The sequence below is a fragment of the Gastrolobium bilobum genome, unplaced genomic scaffold (genome assembly GCF_033153095.1).
Source record: "Gastrolobium bilobum isolate Gb01-03AN ecotype WA unplaced genomic scaffold, APGP_CSIRO_Gbil_v1 utg7600, whole genome shotgun sequence".
NCBI classification, from domain to species: Eukaryota; Viridiplantae; Streptophyta; class Magnoliopsida; order Fabales; family Fabaceae; genus Gastrolobium; species Gastrolobium bilobum.
Window position 1 is genome coordinate 315,629 of NW_026897674.1, and position 17,846 is coordinate 333,474.

The window sequence follows — 17,846 nt, forward strand, 5'->3', positions numbered from 1 at the left end:
GATTTCTGGAGTTATCGTTTTCACAACTTACTTCTAAAGCCAAAAGCTTTCAAAATCATGGTTTATTTCTCTATTTTTCTCTTTCCATCATTAATGCTATTCATCAACATCAACATCTAAAAGGTTTATGCTAAATCATTTCTGCAAGGAGTATCTCTTCATGTATAATCAGAGAGGATTCAAATATCAATCGAGCAATTTTTCATATATTATATTGGTATTTTAAAATTTAGATAACATTTTTAAAAAATAAATAAATGATAAAAATACTTATAATCAATTTAAAAAAATTAAATTTAAAAAATTAAGAAAGATATGTATTACTTTTTGAAAAAATTGAATCAGTCTAAAAAAATTGTTTTATTTAATATATAGGTGTCATTTTTATTTAAGCAATTTCAGTCTCCTTTAAAATTTTGCCATGATAATTTACGTAATTGTTATTCTTTTTTTTCTTTTGCCTTTTATTTTTCGTCAGTCGTAGCTTATTATCCATTGAGTTATGTAAGTCTCAAGGGAGATATCATATCTTGTTTTTCATATCAATTAAATCATTTCTATTTTGTACCCTTGTTTTAATTACTTGGAAGGTTATTGTCCTATTGTGTAACAAAATTCCACCCTTTGCTTGGCTCTTACGGTCTGCATTTCTTATGTGCTTCTAGAAAGATTCGCGAAGCGTACAATTTAGATTAATTAATTGTCGTTTTCTATTTTATATGGAGTTTGGGAAACATATATACAAATAAAAAAAAACTGTTTGTAAAGTATTGTATTACTAGACGTATTAAGTAATTCATATGATATGATGCATACATTGCATTTTTTTTTTTTCAAAAGAAAAAAAAGAAAAAGCGATTTACATATTGATCTTTATGGAAAGAAAATTTACACGCTCACAATCAATTGACATCCACTGTAGGAATCTATTTTAGAAGATAAAATGCAGGATTCAATTATTAATTGAAAATTAACGATGAAAATTGTGATAAAATGCATTTAAGTATATATTTTTTTTTATATAACATTTAAGTATATATTTAAGAGGAACGATTTATTTACAAATTTATTTTATAAATTTTTACAAATTACACTATGTATTCTCAAAAGTATATAGTGTAATCTAGTGTACTTTCGGGAGTACATAATATAGTTTGTAAGATTTTATAAACAAAAAATTTGTAAATATCATTCTTCCATGTATTTAATTACAAACTTTTTTTACCAAAAAAATTTTTTACAAACTTGTTATAATTAATTCTCGTAATTTTTATTTCATAAAAATATTTCTGCAATTAATGCAGATAATTTATTTGTATTTATTTCCTAAAATTTTGGGATTGAAAAAATAAAAAAATTATAATTATAAAGACTACAATAACCCTGAAATAAATTAAAATTACAAAAATACCATAATTTTTGTCTCAGAATAATTGTATTGAATTTACTGCAAATAATTTATTTGCACAAAAAAATGAATCCTTTTTATTTATCAAAAACTATAATTTTGTACTTCATTTTTAAAACACATCGGATATATAGAGTCAAATCAGATATATAGAGAGACAAATCAAATTGTCCACGTACCAATAGGTGAAGTGCCTTAAATTTTATGGTGTCTTTTTTTTTTTTTGTAAATAATTTTATGGTGTCTTAAGTTAAAACTATTAGCGTCTTACTCAAGCAGTTCCATTTCCTAAAGTAGAAAATAGTCTGGCGCACAAGTCAAAGAAAATTTTCTTTTCTATATCCGCCGAAACCATTGATTACCCTCCGGACAAGGAGAGACGGAGAAATTATTAGGTACTGCGAATATCCTAGAAGGAAGAATTCACTTTTGTACATTTTTCAATTTTTTAAATAAATTAATGAATTGATGAAAAATGAAATGTTTTACCTAAATAATAACAAGCACTACGAAAAATACGTCATTTAGCCACGTTTAAAAACGTGGCAAAATGTAACGAAAAATGTGGCTAACTCAAACTACCACAGTTTTGTCAAATGTGGCTAATCCTGGCGTGGCATTTATTTAGCCACATTATTCTTCTCACTCTGCAACTGTCATCATGAGTGTGGTAGCCTTATTTTAGCCACGATTTCATTGACATTAGCCACATGATAAATGTGGCAAATTTATATGGAGAAAATAAAAAAAATAATACATTTATATTTCTTTTATAATTTACCGCTATCCAAATTTTAGGTTTTTTTTTTTGGGTCAATTCACCTGGAAATTCAATACAGTGTAAGGATAAACCATGACAACTACTTTATAAGACATTATATCCATCTGCTAAACAATTATATTGTAAAGAATTAATCATATCCTAAACATAAGATAGGTTGGTTGCATACTTTCATCCTCAGCACACCTTAAAAATGAAATATTTTGGAAAAAAAATGGTGAAAAGACAAAGTATATAAAGCTCTGCTTTGGTTCTATCAAGAAAGGTATTTTATGTAACAAATAAAAGTAATTATGTACAATTTACAAGTAACAAATTGTGAAAAAGTTACATAACACGACCAAGCTTAAGGGTTTTTATGTGTCTATGGAATTTGAGATCTTCAGCCAAGGCTAGCTCCATCAGGTCCAATGAGATCATAAGTATGTTCTCTTTGCTTGGTGCAAAACTCTATCTTGAAGTGGCTGCAAAGGTCCAATGGGATCATATATTTCCCCATTACATTCCATTTTGCTTTTGCAGTTGAAAGAGATACAACATGAAATTCTAGATTAGAGTTGAACATCAACCAATTTATTGCTGCAAATCATCTTACTAGCTCAAGTTCTCAAAAAATACAAATAATCATAAAACAATATTTTTTATCAACCAGTTCATCCAGAACATCCATAGACTTGCTGGTAAACCACGTTAAAGAAGGTGGGAAGATTAGAGCTAGCAGTATACTAGCAAGGACTGCATGAGGCAGAAATGAATTTGATTGGTTCAGCATCTTCAAAATAGACATCGAATTTTGCTTCACCATCTGAGGAAAAAAAACAAAATAACCAAAAACAAAGATACCCTACATTACTTCGGTTTTGATTACATGCACAAATTTCAAAACTTAAACCTGATTACAGGAAAAAAGACTGCATGCTCTAAATCTTGAAGGAAAAGGTGAAAAGAATAAAACTGCAAAATCTACTAATATTAATATATGACAGCATGTTTTGCAGCATATGTATAGACATAGAAATTTCTAATCAAGTATGCATAGGGCAAGGAGACTGTAATAACACCAATTAATTATCATATTATAAAAAGACAACATAACATTTAAAGTTTATGTAAGTCACGAGTTTATACCTAACAGCAAACAAATTTTATTTTATTTTTTTTAATTGAGGTAGCAAAAAATTAAAAAATGGGGGTGGAATGAGACAATGAGGAAGTACCTGGGTCGGTCAGAAGGTTGAATGGGGAGCGAGTCTGCGCAGTGAATGAAACAGGGCACAAAGTAATTATGTATTTTATGTAGAAATAAAAATGAAATGGGTGCAAAATGAGAATAATACATACACGAGAATTGTATATATTAGGATAGATAGAGGACCTAGGTTCAAGTTGTAGAAACAACTTTCAGGTGTATCCAATAATTTAAATTAAGAAACATAACTGGTCCAAAGACTACATAAAGCTGATTTGAAAATCTATCTCATATCAAAAGTATACATAATATACATAATCGCAGAGTCAAACACTATATCAATGAGCCACCCGCATTCTTGTCCTTCTCTCGTACAATTGTCTTCACAAATAGCTCCCCAGCCCTGTAGGAAGATCGCACTTGCAAAAGACAAAGGGTTTTCAGTAAGTTAAATGTTGTAGCACAATACATGTTAGTACATCTACGTGGAAGATTTGTCATTTTTGTCACTTACCATGTTCTTTCCAGAAAGCAAATTTCTCAGGAGTAACATACTCTTTGACAGTCAAGTGCAATGGAGTAGGCTGCAACAATAACATCTTTTGAATTAACTATAAGCCACAACAAGTCAACAAGTAACCAACGAGAAAGAAGACTTGCTAGGTGTATTGTCAGCTGAGCTGACCATATAGTCTCATATAGATTCAATAGAACATGTTATAGCAGCTTAAAAATAAATTATGCTCTTTTAAAATTGGAGCTTCAGTTAAAGGATTCTGAGACATCATTTCTCATGCCAATCCCTCTAATCACTTATAAGAAGAATTGATACACAAACTTCAAGTCATTGAATATAAATTACCATCTCTTACCACAGACTCTTACCTACCGAGCAGTGACGATTGTTGAAAAAAATCAACAACATACAATTTCATATATATTTTCTTACTAGCAGAAAAAGAAAATCATTAATTAAATCAATTAATATATATATATATCTCTAACCGTTAATAGTTAATCAAAGCATCAATTTAAAAAGAGTATGTAAAGTAAACTCATGCACAAAATAATTATTGAAGAAGACAAAAAGTAAATGTATATGAATACAATGGGAATTGATAAATCATTAGCATAAATACTGAAAAAAGAAATTGTTAGATTGAATCGATGACAAAGAAGTAAAGTACAAAACCAATGAACAAATTCTGTCTGTACAGAGAAACAGGGAATTAAGCAAAAACAAAATCTGAACCTAATCCCAATTCCCTCGACCCCCCAAAAAAGAAAAGGAAGAAAACAACAAATGGAAACCAAGTGCGTGCAATTCATATTCACGGCACTATAACAACAATTTCAATCAAATTTCTACCGAGTGTTTGTAACAGAAGAAACGAGAGAAAGAGAGAATACCTAAATACGAGTGAGAGTGAAGTGAGCAAATTAGGATAGGAACTACGCACGGAATGACACCAATCTGCGCATAGAGAAATTGAGAAAATCTCATATCAATTAGAACAAAAACCTAAAAACTGAAGTTCCATTATAATTTCAGAACCTTAATTGAAGGGAAAAACCAGATCTGATCGAAACTTCAAATTTAACAATAGAGATGAAACCTAAACCTGAAATTTTAAAAATAATTAAATAAAAATATATAATACCAAAGAATATTGAGAACATTCATAGATCTATAAGGATATGAAAGCAGAGTCACCTTAGCATTCGGGATTTTGTGTACCAAATACCAAGATTTGAAGCTCACGATTAAGAAAGGAATTGAGTTACGAGTTGAACTCTATTAGATTTTAAGCATGAAAGAACGAAGAAAACTCTAGAGTTTATCCCGTAACAGAATAGACGAATAAAAGAGTGAATAGAAATTATATTAAAAAAAAATGAAAACTGATTTTCAGAAGAGAAAAAAACTCAAACAATTTTACTTCATTTTGAAAATAATGTGGCAAATGGGGGGTATTTTTGGATTTGTATCAACATTTTAATAAATGTGGTTAAACTGATGTCGCTGCAGGCCTTGTTTTTTGTAGTGAAGGTGTATGAAAGGATTTAATATTTTTCATATTATAGAAAATAAAATTATCTTTACATACACATAAAAGTTTGTAAATAAATCTCATATACTTTTTTTTTTTGGAGTTACCCAACTCTAATTATCTTTTTGAGACGAGTTGGCTCCCTCCGGTATCACCACGAGCTTCGACTCTTTGAGCCGGCTATAAGACTAATCCGGAGTGCGGGGGAACAGTGATGGCTATACTTTTATACGTATCTATAAGATAAATATTATAACATAATAAACATTAAATCTATATAAAGTATTTGTGTTCAAGTCAGATATATAGATGAATACGCGACTTGGTGAATTGAAATTAGGTGCGGCGATGAAGGGAGGGGGATTGAATTGTACAAGTCATCGCATTCCCATTCATACTAAAACGCCTGAACCCCCAATGCATGTCTCATAGTAAGCGCCGCGAAGTAGACATTGATTCATTTATTTGCAAGTCGTGCATTATACACTTGAACACACAACAAATGAGCACATCTTATTACATTATTTTGGTAAAATATTTCCCTTTTAAAATCAATTTGGTATTTTGATTTTAAAATTGTATTAAAATAATTAAATTCCCTTAATCTCATGTGGTTTTTTAGTGAATACACCACGTAGTGCTTATTATCAAAATTTGACGGAATTAGCGCCAGAAGGATGTATAGGTTATATAGGTGAGTTAAATGGATTTAGTGAACTTATAAACTCGATTTTTTACACAAATCAACCTATAAATAACTGGATAGATTGGGCTCATAGATTAGGTTAAGTTGATAATCACACAAACTCATAAAACATGGGTTAAGTATTAAGTTATTAAACTGCAAATTTTTTGCCAATGATCCTTTAAATTAAAGTCTAATATTTTTGTTAATAATAAGATTTTCTTATATTTTTATTGTGACTCCGTATAAGTTAGGTTTTGAAACTTGATTGATGAATAAGTCAATAATTATTTTGAAAAAAATTAAGAATGAAATAACTTAGTTTAAAAATACAATGGATCGCTAGGATAACAACAAATATTTTGGAAAATTTATGAATGAAGCCAGTGATTATGTGTTGTATATTAATTAGTGGTTTAAAGAAAAATATTTGTTATTTTAAAATATACAAGTTTATACTATTTTAAGTGAAACTATTGTGTAATTTTTTACTCTTCGTCTTCCACGAAATCCGGAAGAGAAAGTAAAAAAATATCAAAACACCGTAATTTCATTTTAAATAACATATGTTTGTGTTATTTAAAATGATATATATATATATATATGTGTGTGTGTGTGTGTGTGTGTGTGTTTTAGTATTTATCTTTTTAAATGACATAAAATTATGTCATTTTAAGTGAGAGAAAGACGCAAGCAATATAAATTATGGGTTCGTTTTTTCTGCAATTACTGCAAATAAATCTGCAGTAAGCTCAATACAACGTCGTTTTGGGCGGAAATCATGGTATTTTTGTAATTTTAATTTATTTCAGGGTTATAATAGTCTTTATATTTATAATTTTTTAAGATTTCAATACCAAAACAACGTCGTTTTTGGAATAAATGCAGATAACTTATCTGCAGTAACTGCATAAACATTTTTCTCATAAATTATTGGAGAGAAAGGAACTAATTTTTATTTTAAATTTAAATTTTAAATAAAAAATTAAGTTGTATTTTTCTCTCTTAAAATAATATAATTATATATCCTTTAAATGCACAAATGTTTTATATATATATGGAGAGAGAGATGCACAATTAATTTTTTTAATATATATATATACATAGAGAGAGAGAGACGCACAATTATTTTTTTTTTTTAATGCACTTTCTTCATCTCAATTATTGAATAAAGACACAAATGAGACGTGCACACCTCTTAAGTCATTTTTGCTTTCCCGTGGTATGGTATTTTTTATTTAAAATGATTGTCCTTTTCTACTATAAAATAATATAATTAAGTGCGTGAATGTGCGAAGATGGTTATTATGACTCATGCATGAGCCGAGATGAGTGAGCTGTCCCTTTATAATGAGCAAGAATCAATTGAAGTCAAGAATTTAAATTATAGGTTGGAGTTATACCTACTTTATAAAAAAAGGAAAAAAGAAGTATAATGTTGTAGGAAAATGTTTAGGTAATGTTATAGAGATAGAGATGGTGGGACCCACCCTTGTTTTCAAAAACCAAAAAAATAAACAAGTGTGGGTCCCACCATTTCTATCTCTATAACATTACCTAAACATTTTCCTACAACATTATAATTCTATTTCCCTATAAAAAAAGTCCATTGGATTTAAAGATGAGACGATGCATCAAGTTCAACTTATCTATTTAAAAAAATTTACACAAAAAATGAGAGGCGGCGGAGATCGAATGTGGAATATCAAGGCTCTAATATCATGTAAAGAATCAAGCTTTGGATGTGTTTACATTAATAATTTTATTTATCTCTAACACGCTCCCTCACAGGAGAGCCATTAACTAGAAAGATAGATGATGCATCAGATTCCTACCTATGCTAAAAAAAATTTATAAAAAATTGAGAGGCGGTAAAGATTGTACCCATAACACTGAGATTCTGAAACCATATAAAAAATCAATTCAACTCAAAACTTAAGTTGTTAAGTGAACGGTGATATTTATATACTTGACCTGCAATAATCACATTGGCCTCTTGCTTACTGTGTTGCTGGAACAGGATTGGATGGTGTTAATGGAGTTACTAAAACTTCTTTTCCATCTTGAGTCTGGTCTTGTTCAGTTGTTTTTCTTAACGTTTGATCATGTTGAAGCTAGGAATTAGAGTTTACCTCTTCCAATATATGGTGTTTCGAGATTTTGGACTTTGTTAGATACGTCACGACATTGTTTTCTCATGCTGTGTGCTCCAGATCTTCTTAAAAAATTCTAGTGGAGACAAATGGGGTGGTGTACCGGTACAGCATTTCATGGTTACGTTAGAGAAGACAGAAGAGAGCAACGAATCTAAGAGGAATAATACCGTGTTGGCAGCTTCTTATTCAATTAAAATTATAAAAAAATAATACTTGAGAGTAGTTAATTGCAATAAAAATAGATTGTGATTTCAAATAAATTTTAGCTGTAATGTGAAGCGTTTGAAACAGTACGACCCGAATTTATTAAGGGGAACAAAAAAAATAAACTTAAAAGGAGAACAAAAAAAAATACACTTAAAGGAGAACAGTTATTGCACATCAGAAAGAGTAGTTGTGCTTATGTAGTTATGTCCTTTTGCTATTGAATACAACGTCAAACCTAGTGATGAGGTAGTTCCCTTTTTCTTGCAATAGCTCCAATCAATCAACGCGTAGTCCTCCATGAAATAAAGTGTTGAAGTGTTCCATAACATTTTTATTCAGAACAAGCCCAACTTCAACCCCACATTTCCCATCCTTACTCTCTGCCAAGCCAAAGGTTAAACCTCTATCCACTGATATTATCTCCACCTTTGCAGGCCTTCCCCAACCAAAATCAGTACCATAAACACCAAATCGATTTGACCCTGCTAGTCCCATCAATTCAACTCCCTCACTTTTCAAAGCCTTCAATCTAGAAAAAGCATCCCCGGTTCCTCCAAAAACTCCCTTATCAAAGCTTTTTATTTTATTATGAATGCACTTAGCAACAATGACGAACCCATCTTCCTTTGTATAATCCCTTGGTTGTGTATCAATGAAATGACCCCACACACAGTTACCAAAATAGTTCTCAGGGATTGGAGGCTCTAATCTTGCCCTGCAATCCACCGCGAATGCAAAAGCGAATTTATCTTTGTCCTTTTCAACTCCTTGAATAGCTTTAGCAATGCAGACAGAAACATATGCACATGTGAGAACAAAGGATGATAAAGTATGTGGCTTTGATAATTGTGCTCCTTCTTCCACCATGTCCCACTTGGATAATACCCCTGCCTTTAGCTTCTCCAAATCTCCTCGTGTGAGCTCGAACGTTGCTCGAACTGTGTCCTCCAGTTTTGGTTGGAATGGTAGAATCTTCAAGCATCGCCCATCACTGTTATCTTTAGGGAACATTTCGGTTAAGGTTTCTGTCCAATTATTTGTGAACGTGATGCTAAGTTCACTTGGATCTTTGATGACTTCCCTGTTTAAGAAGGGCACTAACTCTTGCACCAGAGATGGTGATTCTTCACAGTTTTGACATAGAGAAGCCCATGCCTTGATGAACATAGTTGAAGATTTCCCATCAAGAACAGCATGGTGGGTGCTGATACCGATGCTAAATCCACTGTTTGGAAACAGAGTTATTTGTAGAGAGATAACAGAAGCAAGAGAATCTGATGATTCCAAGTGGGGTACTAAAGAACGAGACTTTACCAATTCATGGGGTGAATTATCCATGATATGGTTGAAGTCAGCATCAGACTCTGCAATGACCATTGAAACACCATCACCGGGGGTGTATTTGATGATGGGTTTTTCCGAATCAGAAGGCCAAACGATGTTGCCAGCTAGAGGGAGAAAGTGTTGGAGGGTGAGAGAGAGTGAGGTTTTGAGTCTTGGAACCACTTTGTCAAACAAAAAAGATGGGTCTGATGAGTGTGAATCGTTAAGGGAGTAGAAGAAGACACGCTCAACTGGATGGAACCTGAGCCATAACATGTCAAAGACAGTGAGAAGAATAGATGTTTCGGTTGCAGATGATGGAGGAGCAACATAGTTGTGCTCATGAATTTTGATGTTGTTGTTGTTGTTCTTGTGAGGAGCCATGTGAAACAGAGGAAGTGTTGTTAGAAGAAAATGCTTAGCCCCAGAAAAATTGGGTGAGGCCTGTTTTTATTTTTTTTTGGGTAAGCTTGTTTTAATACTGTTTAGGTTTTCAATATTGGCAACTATGTCAAGTTGTGAATGCAAGGAGCTAAATGACTTGATGCCGGCGTTAATTTCATTGGAATAATAAATAATTCGGGGATCTAATATAAGAATGTCCATGGTTATTAATGTTTGTATCTGTAGTCGTTGTTTTGTTCCTAAAGTTTGATCTCAAACGGCAAATTAGTATATGATAAGCACACGCACACAAAAGTGTGAGCAGCAAAGGTTGACACGGCTTTGATTTTTGATTGGGTTTGGTGTGTTTTATATATATCTTATACACCTAAAAATATATGAGACTCATGTTGGAAAAAAAATAAATAGATTTCACATGTTTTATGTGTATATAGAAGATAAATTCATCTAAAAAACAATAAATCCTTTTTGTTTTCTTTCTTTTATAGAATGACACTTGTAGTCATCTCATTGGAAATATTTTCAATTAATTCGTGCAATAAGACTAGTTTTATGGCAAAAAAAAATTAACTTTTAAGTTTTATAATAAATAACCTACAACTTTATCGGCGGAACCTAGAGGCTAGAGAAAGTTAATAGCGTCCCGCTCCACGGAGAGAGCCATTCTCGGGACAATTGATGTCTTAGGGTTTATTTTATTTTATTTCTTTTTATGTAATTTGTCTTTGAGCTCATAAATAACTATAATTAATTAGGGTTTATAAATCTGTTTATATTTGCCTTATAAATTGAATATTTTGTAACTAGGGTGGTCAAGACAATATAATACATATTATTAAACGTGGCTCATATTCAGTGGCGGAGCCACGTACCTTCTGGGTGTGACCTCGGTTCGGGTTAAATTTTAACAAAGTATACTTATTATATATAATTATATAATTAATTATAATTTAATCCGGGTTAAAATTATAATTTGACCTGGCTATAATTTATAATTTGGCCCGGGCTATAATTTATAATTTGCCTCTATCTAAAACTTAAAATATTTTTGATAAGAGATTTGGGTAAGTTGTATTAGGTTATATGTTCAATTTCTACTTGTATAAAAAAAATTAGTAAAATTAAAAAAAAAATTATTTTAATTTTACTAAAATTATAAGGGGAATGTTATATTTCCCCAAATTATAATTCTTCTTGTACTGCTTGCTCAGGTGCTCTGTATTTAATATAATTTAATTATGGAGGGTTATATTTACAAACTTTTTTATTTATAAACTCTTCCAAACTACAATATGTATTCCCAGAAAAGTTACATTACGTACTTCCGGAAGTATCTAGTATAATTTGCAAAAAAAATTAAAAAAAAATTATAAACAGATCTTTTCCCAATTTAAATATATTATGATATGAATTAATTAAAATTAAAAAAAATAATTACTCATATCATTTTTTGGCCCTGACTCAAATTTTGTTCAGCTCCGCCACTGCTCATATTAAGAGAATCAGATAAATTTGTGTCTCCAATTTTTTTTTTCTCTTTCTCTTTCTTGTTTTGATTTGCGATTATACATGTGTGATTGTTTGGTAATCGGTACCAAGCAGTTACTTGAGACCAAAGAAAACACTATCTTTAATTAAGCTTGCTCCATGGATGAAGAACATGGTGGTCGTCAAGTGAGGACGTGACTAACAGGATCTATTGTTGTTGTCAGGTTATGGGCTACAGCCAGACCTAGGGTGTTGGATCGTATTATTAAATTCAGAACAATTACCACTACTTCGGTTTCGGTAAAATGTATAGTAAAAGGTTACGGAGGTATAGATACTGAACTAGATGATATCAAGAAGATTGATGTTGAGATTTCTTAAAAAGAATAATATAAATGTATTGGAGAAGGATTTATTTACAAATATTTTTTACAAATTATATTAAGTATGACAAGTCATACATTATTGATTAAAATATGATCAATACATACTATAATTTATAAACAATTTTTTTGTAAATATAAGATTCTCCGATGTATTTATCTAATAACTTAAGTTTTGAGCAGTTAGTTACATTATATGTATTAGAATTTTTACAAATATTAAAAGGTATTGGATTCAATTATTTTAACCGCTTTACTTATTCCATTTTATTTATTGTTTTATAAAACTTAAGAAATTAATTATTTTTTAATTTTAATCTTATTTTGAATATATTCATCTCAAGAAGTCGTTCGTCCAGCTTCGGTGCGCCTATACGTGATGAATTATAGATGACCTATGTCCTTTTCTTTTTACAAAAGTGGAATGTCTCAAGCAATGTTATAAAAATCATATCGATCTGGTTGGGTCGACCTAGAAATCGTGAGCCTGTCATGTAACCAGTCCAGTTTTCATATTGGACCGGCTATGTTACAGAACTGGTGTGACCCGGTGCGACCCGGCCGGTTTTCGTAAAAATCGGTGACCCGGTCGGTTCAACCGGTGACCCGGCCCGGTCTATAAAAAAAATTTAATTAATTTTCATAAATTAATGTCCTTTTTTTTACTCTCAAACACAAATGATTTGTTTTCTTTTGAAATATTTGAGTGATTTGTAGATTATTAACTTACATAGATTATGTACCTACAACACTAATATTATCTTGATTATGCAATATGCAGGGAATTTTGATTTGGTTTATAGTTAGAGATGTCGTTTACTGAACCTGAAACACTAGTATCACAAATATTATATGTTTGATTGATCTTTTGTTGGACAATGATGTGTAATTTATTGTTTTTATATTAAAATATTTGAAATTGGTATATTTTTTTATAAGTATTTAAGTATATTTATAGTTTTTTAATATAAATTATACATTTACATATACTTTTCAGGTCATGCGGTTGAACCAGTGATCCACTGGTTGAACCGGTGACCCAGTAACCCAATATCTCGACCGAATCAATAATCGAGTCGGGTTTAATAACATTGGTCTCAAGGGCCAATCAAAGGAAATGAAGCTAACCAAATGATTGTAGCTCAATTGGCATTAGAGAATTGAACAGATTGGGATAAGAATATATATTTAATTCTTCTCAGTATCATTTTTAGGACAAATTTAAATCTTTAATTTCAGGACTCACCCCGAATCAGACTAATCACAAAGTGATGAATCAATTGTAATATCTCAACAACAACAAAAATGAATCTAAGCGTTATAAAGCCTTCTGCTTATTTTCTCTCTTGTATGGGACTTTTTAAACTTTCACTTCTTATATCCCCTTCATTTTTTTTATTTTCAACTTCTCATTTATGATCCAAAGAAAATGTTCATGGAATCTCACAAATAATAATATTTTGAATATTTAATATAAAGTAATTTAATTTACTCTACCATAATTATATTTTCTTACTTTTGGAAATATTTTATAACTTCCCTAATAACTATACAACAACCTAAACAGCTATTTTAAAATGAATGAAATGCTTAAATATTAAATATTAAGACATTAAATGCTCAAGTTTTTTTTACAGATATTTGAATAAGCTTATAGAAAGAAAAACACAACCTTTGTGCCAATATTACAAAAAGAAATGAGCCTGGCGATATTGTAAAAAGAAAATTAAAAAGAAATATTTAATTATTTATGGAAAAAAAAATTAAAAACAAAAGTCCCCCGTATATACAATAATATATCACATAATATTTTTCTCCAACTCAACCCCTATTCGTCATCTATTTGTATGAGTCAACGTAAAGGTTTGGAACGTGACTATTTTGTCACGCATGACCAAATTATTTATCACACTGCCACGCCAACAGTAAAAATTCTCGAAATATCACGCGACATATTTCGCTACACTGTGCAGCAAAATATGTTTGCATATAATTCCCTACACAGTGTAGCGAAATATGTCATGTCAGCTTGCATAGTCAGCAAAAATGCAACGTGTCAAGCAGACAATAATACAAGCATAATTCCTACACAATGTAGCAAATTACTGTCTGCTTGACACGTTGCATTTTTGCTGACTATGCAGGCTGACATGGCATATTTCGCTACATTGTGTAGCGAATTATATGCAAAGATATTTCGCTGCACAGTGTAGCGAAATATGCCGCGTGGCATTTCGGGAATTTTTACTGTTGGCGTGGCAGTCTGGTAAATAATTTGGCCAGGCGTGACAAAATGGTCACTCTTCCTAAGGGAGCGTTTGGTTCAGGGTATCAAGGAGGATGCCTATGCAAATGAAAGTGGGAAAGCATAACAGTCATGTTTGGTTCACGGTTTCCTTCAATTTCCTCATCTAAGCGATTTGCATAGCTTTCAGCTTTATGTAGTAGATAGCAAGGAAAATTCACTGTTACGAAAGTCAATTTGTATGTGGTTTTTCAAACTTAGCCAGGGAAATGAAGGATAAGACAAATGGCATCGGACCCTATTACCCTCATCTAAAGCGTGTTTTGTGGGTTGAAAGAGATAAAGAAGAAAGGGTAACCAACCTGTACAAGCGCTTAACAAAACAACCCAACACAACGGTTAACAGATACAATACAAAAAACCAAAACATGGCGAACATCATCGTACCCTGTTTCGTCACCGACGATCGACCCACCCTGTTGCTCACAATCTTCGCCGGTTTAGAACTCACCACCCACCTTCACGGTCAGCGTGTAACCGCTGGTTCTGTTTAGTATTATCAGTAACACCACCGTAAGAATCACCAACTGCGATTTGTGACCTTTCCAATCGCGACTCTAGGGCTCAGTGTCTACAATCTATCTCTATAACCTACCCTCACTGGATCCATTTTTCTTTATCGCGTTTCTGTATAATTTACAATTTTTCTATTTTCCCAAAAATTTTAAAAGTACAGATATTTTCGTAATTGTCACTTATTTCCCTATCTATATTTTACCTCAAACCAAACATAGACTTTATAAATCTTACCTAATTTGTCCGGTTAAATTTTTTTCAATCAAACAATTTTTTTTACATTTTCTTACCAAACTCAATTTTCAACCATTTTCCTATCAATTACATTTTTCTAGTATTTAAAAAAATTCTCCTCGATCAAATGCCTCCTAAAAGTTTGGTAAATTTTTACGGCCAAACAACATGCGGAGCTTATTCGAGAAGTGGATGGACTGCAAAAAAACATTAGCATTTTTTAGAAGTCCTTTGTTGTACGACACGACGTTGATGTGACCGCCGTGAATGGGATTTCGTTGATTCCACCATCAGGATTGATCGTGCACCCCACGCCAACGAAATTGTTCTGTTAGGTGACGTGACAAAAAAATAAAAATAATCATCCCATTGATGAAATCAACGGAAATCAAACGTGTGGTTAAGTTTAAAATATTTATTCTTTGATTTCTTTTATCAACTTGATAACAAAATATTATTGCTTGAAAAAACGTTATTTTATTTGTAACAAAAAATTGAGGCCTTTTGACCTTGGTAGTGTTGTTTTTGTAATGTATGACCGGAATAATTTGTGGGTCAAAAATTTTGCCAATATAATGCATAACAACGCGGTTGGAGAACTGACGTTTAAGGACGTGATAGAAAGTATACCGCGTCTTGTACAATTTTTTTGGCACGGTCATCAGAGCTCCTAAGACGTGATACCTTACCTACCACGTCCAGTACAAGCCTGTCAGTGCTTTTAAGACATGATACCTTACCTGTCGCGTCCTGTGCAAAACATGATACATTGAATCGTTCCTTCTTCACTTTTAAGATATATACAACAAGAATTGTTTATCTCATTTAACATGAGATAAACTTATTTACTTACACTTACATATATGGGAAAGAGGAGAGAGAATAGAAGAGAAAAAAAATATAAATAGGTCCCACCACTCAATATGTGAATGTAAAAAAATGAGTTTATCTCATGTTAAATGAGAAAACAAATCCCATATAGAATAATAAGAAGAAAAAGTCTTGCATCCTGTATATCGAATTAATATTACTATTGAATATTTATATTTCTTGTAGTCTAATTGTACCAAAAACAGAATATGATTAAAGGGGTGTTATTTGCCTATTTTATTTTTAAATAAAAATAGACGCTTATATCATTTAGGTAAAATATAAATTAAAATATTTTTTGAAAATTTTAAAATTATAATGGAATATGCATAATTAATTTAAGAAATTTTTTAAAAATTATAAATTAAAAAAATTAAAATTGTAAACAATATATGCATAATTAATTAACAATAAATTCAAAAAATAAATTAAGAAATATATATTATCCTTTGAAAAATTTAATTACTTTTTACAAATTAAATTTCATTTTAATACGTCAAAATAAATATAAAATTGTTAACTATCCAATACTTACCTATAAATATCTTGAAGGCTGAACAGAATGGGAAAAATATTTATTTAAAAAAAAATATAATATTGGGTTATTTTAACTAAAATTATTATATTTTATATATAGTGAGAGAAATAATTACACAATAAAAAACCATGGTGTGTGAGAGTGAAAGGTTATTGATAGATTTTTTAAATTTAAATATTAAATAAAATACTACTATTTTACTTAAAATAACACATATTTTATACTTTAGAAAGACAAATATTTTTTGAAAGAGAATAATAAACAAAAGAAAAAGTAATAAATGTTAACCTCTCTTTTTGTCGTGAATCAGATAAAAACTTATAAATCTTGATTCTTCAGAAATACGGTAAACCCTAAACTTATACATATGATTTTGCACAGGACGCGACAGGTAAGGTATCATGTCTTAAAAGCACTGACAGGCCTGTACTGGACGTGATAGGTAAGGTATCACGTCTTAGGAGCTCTGATGACCGTGCCAGAAAAATTGTACAAGACGCGGTATGCTTTCTATCACGTCCTTAAACGTCAGTTCTCCAACCGCGTTGTTGTGCATTATATTGGCAAAACTTTTGACCCACAAATTATTCCGGTCATACATTACAAAAACAACACTACCAAGGTCAAAAGGCCAAAAATTGAAGTGCTTGCGCTCAATATTGATGTTTTTGTTTTTTGTTTTTCATAGGAAAAAGAGGGTGTTTTACAAAAAGAAAGAAAATCTCATTTCATGAGTAAGGTTGACAAAAATGAGCCAACCGTCGGATTAGCTTGTAATCCGTCAAAATCGAGCCAGGTTGGGTTGATAAAAATGAGCTGCCAACCCGACCCGACCTGAGCGAGCTCGTGAAAAAATGAGCCAACCCGCGGGTTAAACGAGTCAGCTCGCGGGTTGAGTTTTTTTAAAAAATATAAAAAATGGACAAAATCCACACATGTTGTCATTATTTTGTCTTCTTTCTCTAAACCTAAGTCTCTAATCTTCTCACATCCCTGCCACTAAAAATGAGCCAACCCGCGAACTAATTTTCGAGCCAACTCACGAGCTATTTTTTCAAGCCAACCCACGAGCCATATTTTTGAGTCAACCCGACCCGACTCGGGTCGGGTTTTCTGACTCTTTTTATTTTTTTCGAGCCAACTCTAACCCGACTCATTTTTTTCGGGTTTAATGTGGGTTGGGTCGGGCCGGACCGGGTTAATCTGTTTTGCCAACCCTATTCATGAGCCATGAAATCTCAAACGGACCCACATGATCCTATGCTCTATTCAAACTTGTTCGAAATTATGTGAAATGAGAAATAGAG

General features: G+C 31.5%; 1 protein-coding gene across 1 annotated transcript in view; it reads right to left on the bottom strand.

Moving 5' to 3' along the window:
- Nucleotides 1–8,753: 8,753 nt before the first annotated feature.
- Nucleotides 8,754–17,846, bottom strand: part of LOC133309182 (malonyl-CoA:anthocyanidin 5-O-glucoside-6''-O-malonyltransferase-like) — a 38,249-nt gene continuing 29,156 nt past the window's right edge. Inside the window, exon 4 of the mRNA XM_061509917.1 lies at nt 8,754–10,217. Coding sequence (XP_061365901.1) covers nt 8,754–10,217 — 1,464 coding nt within the window. The remainder of the gene's footprint in view (nt 10,218–17,846) is intronic.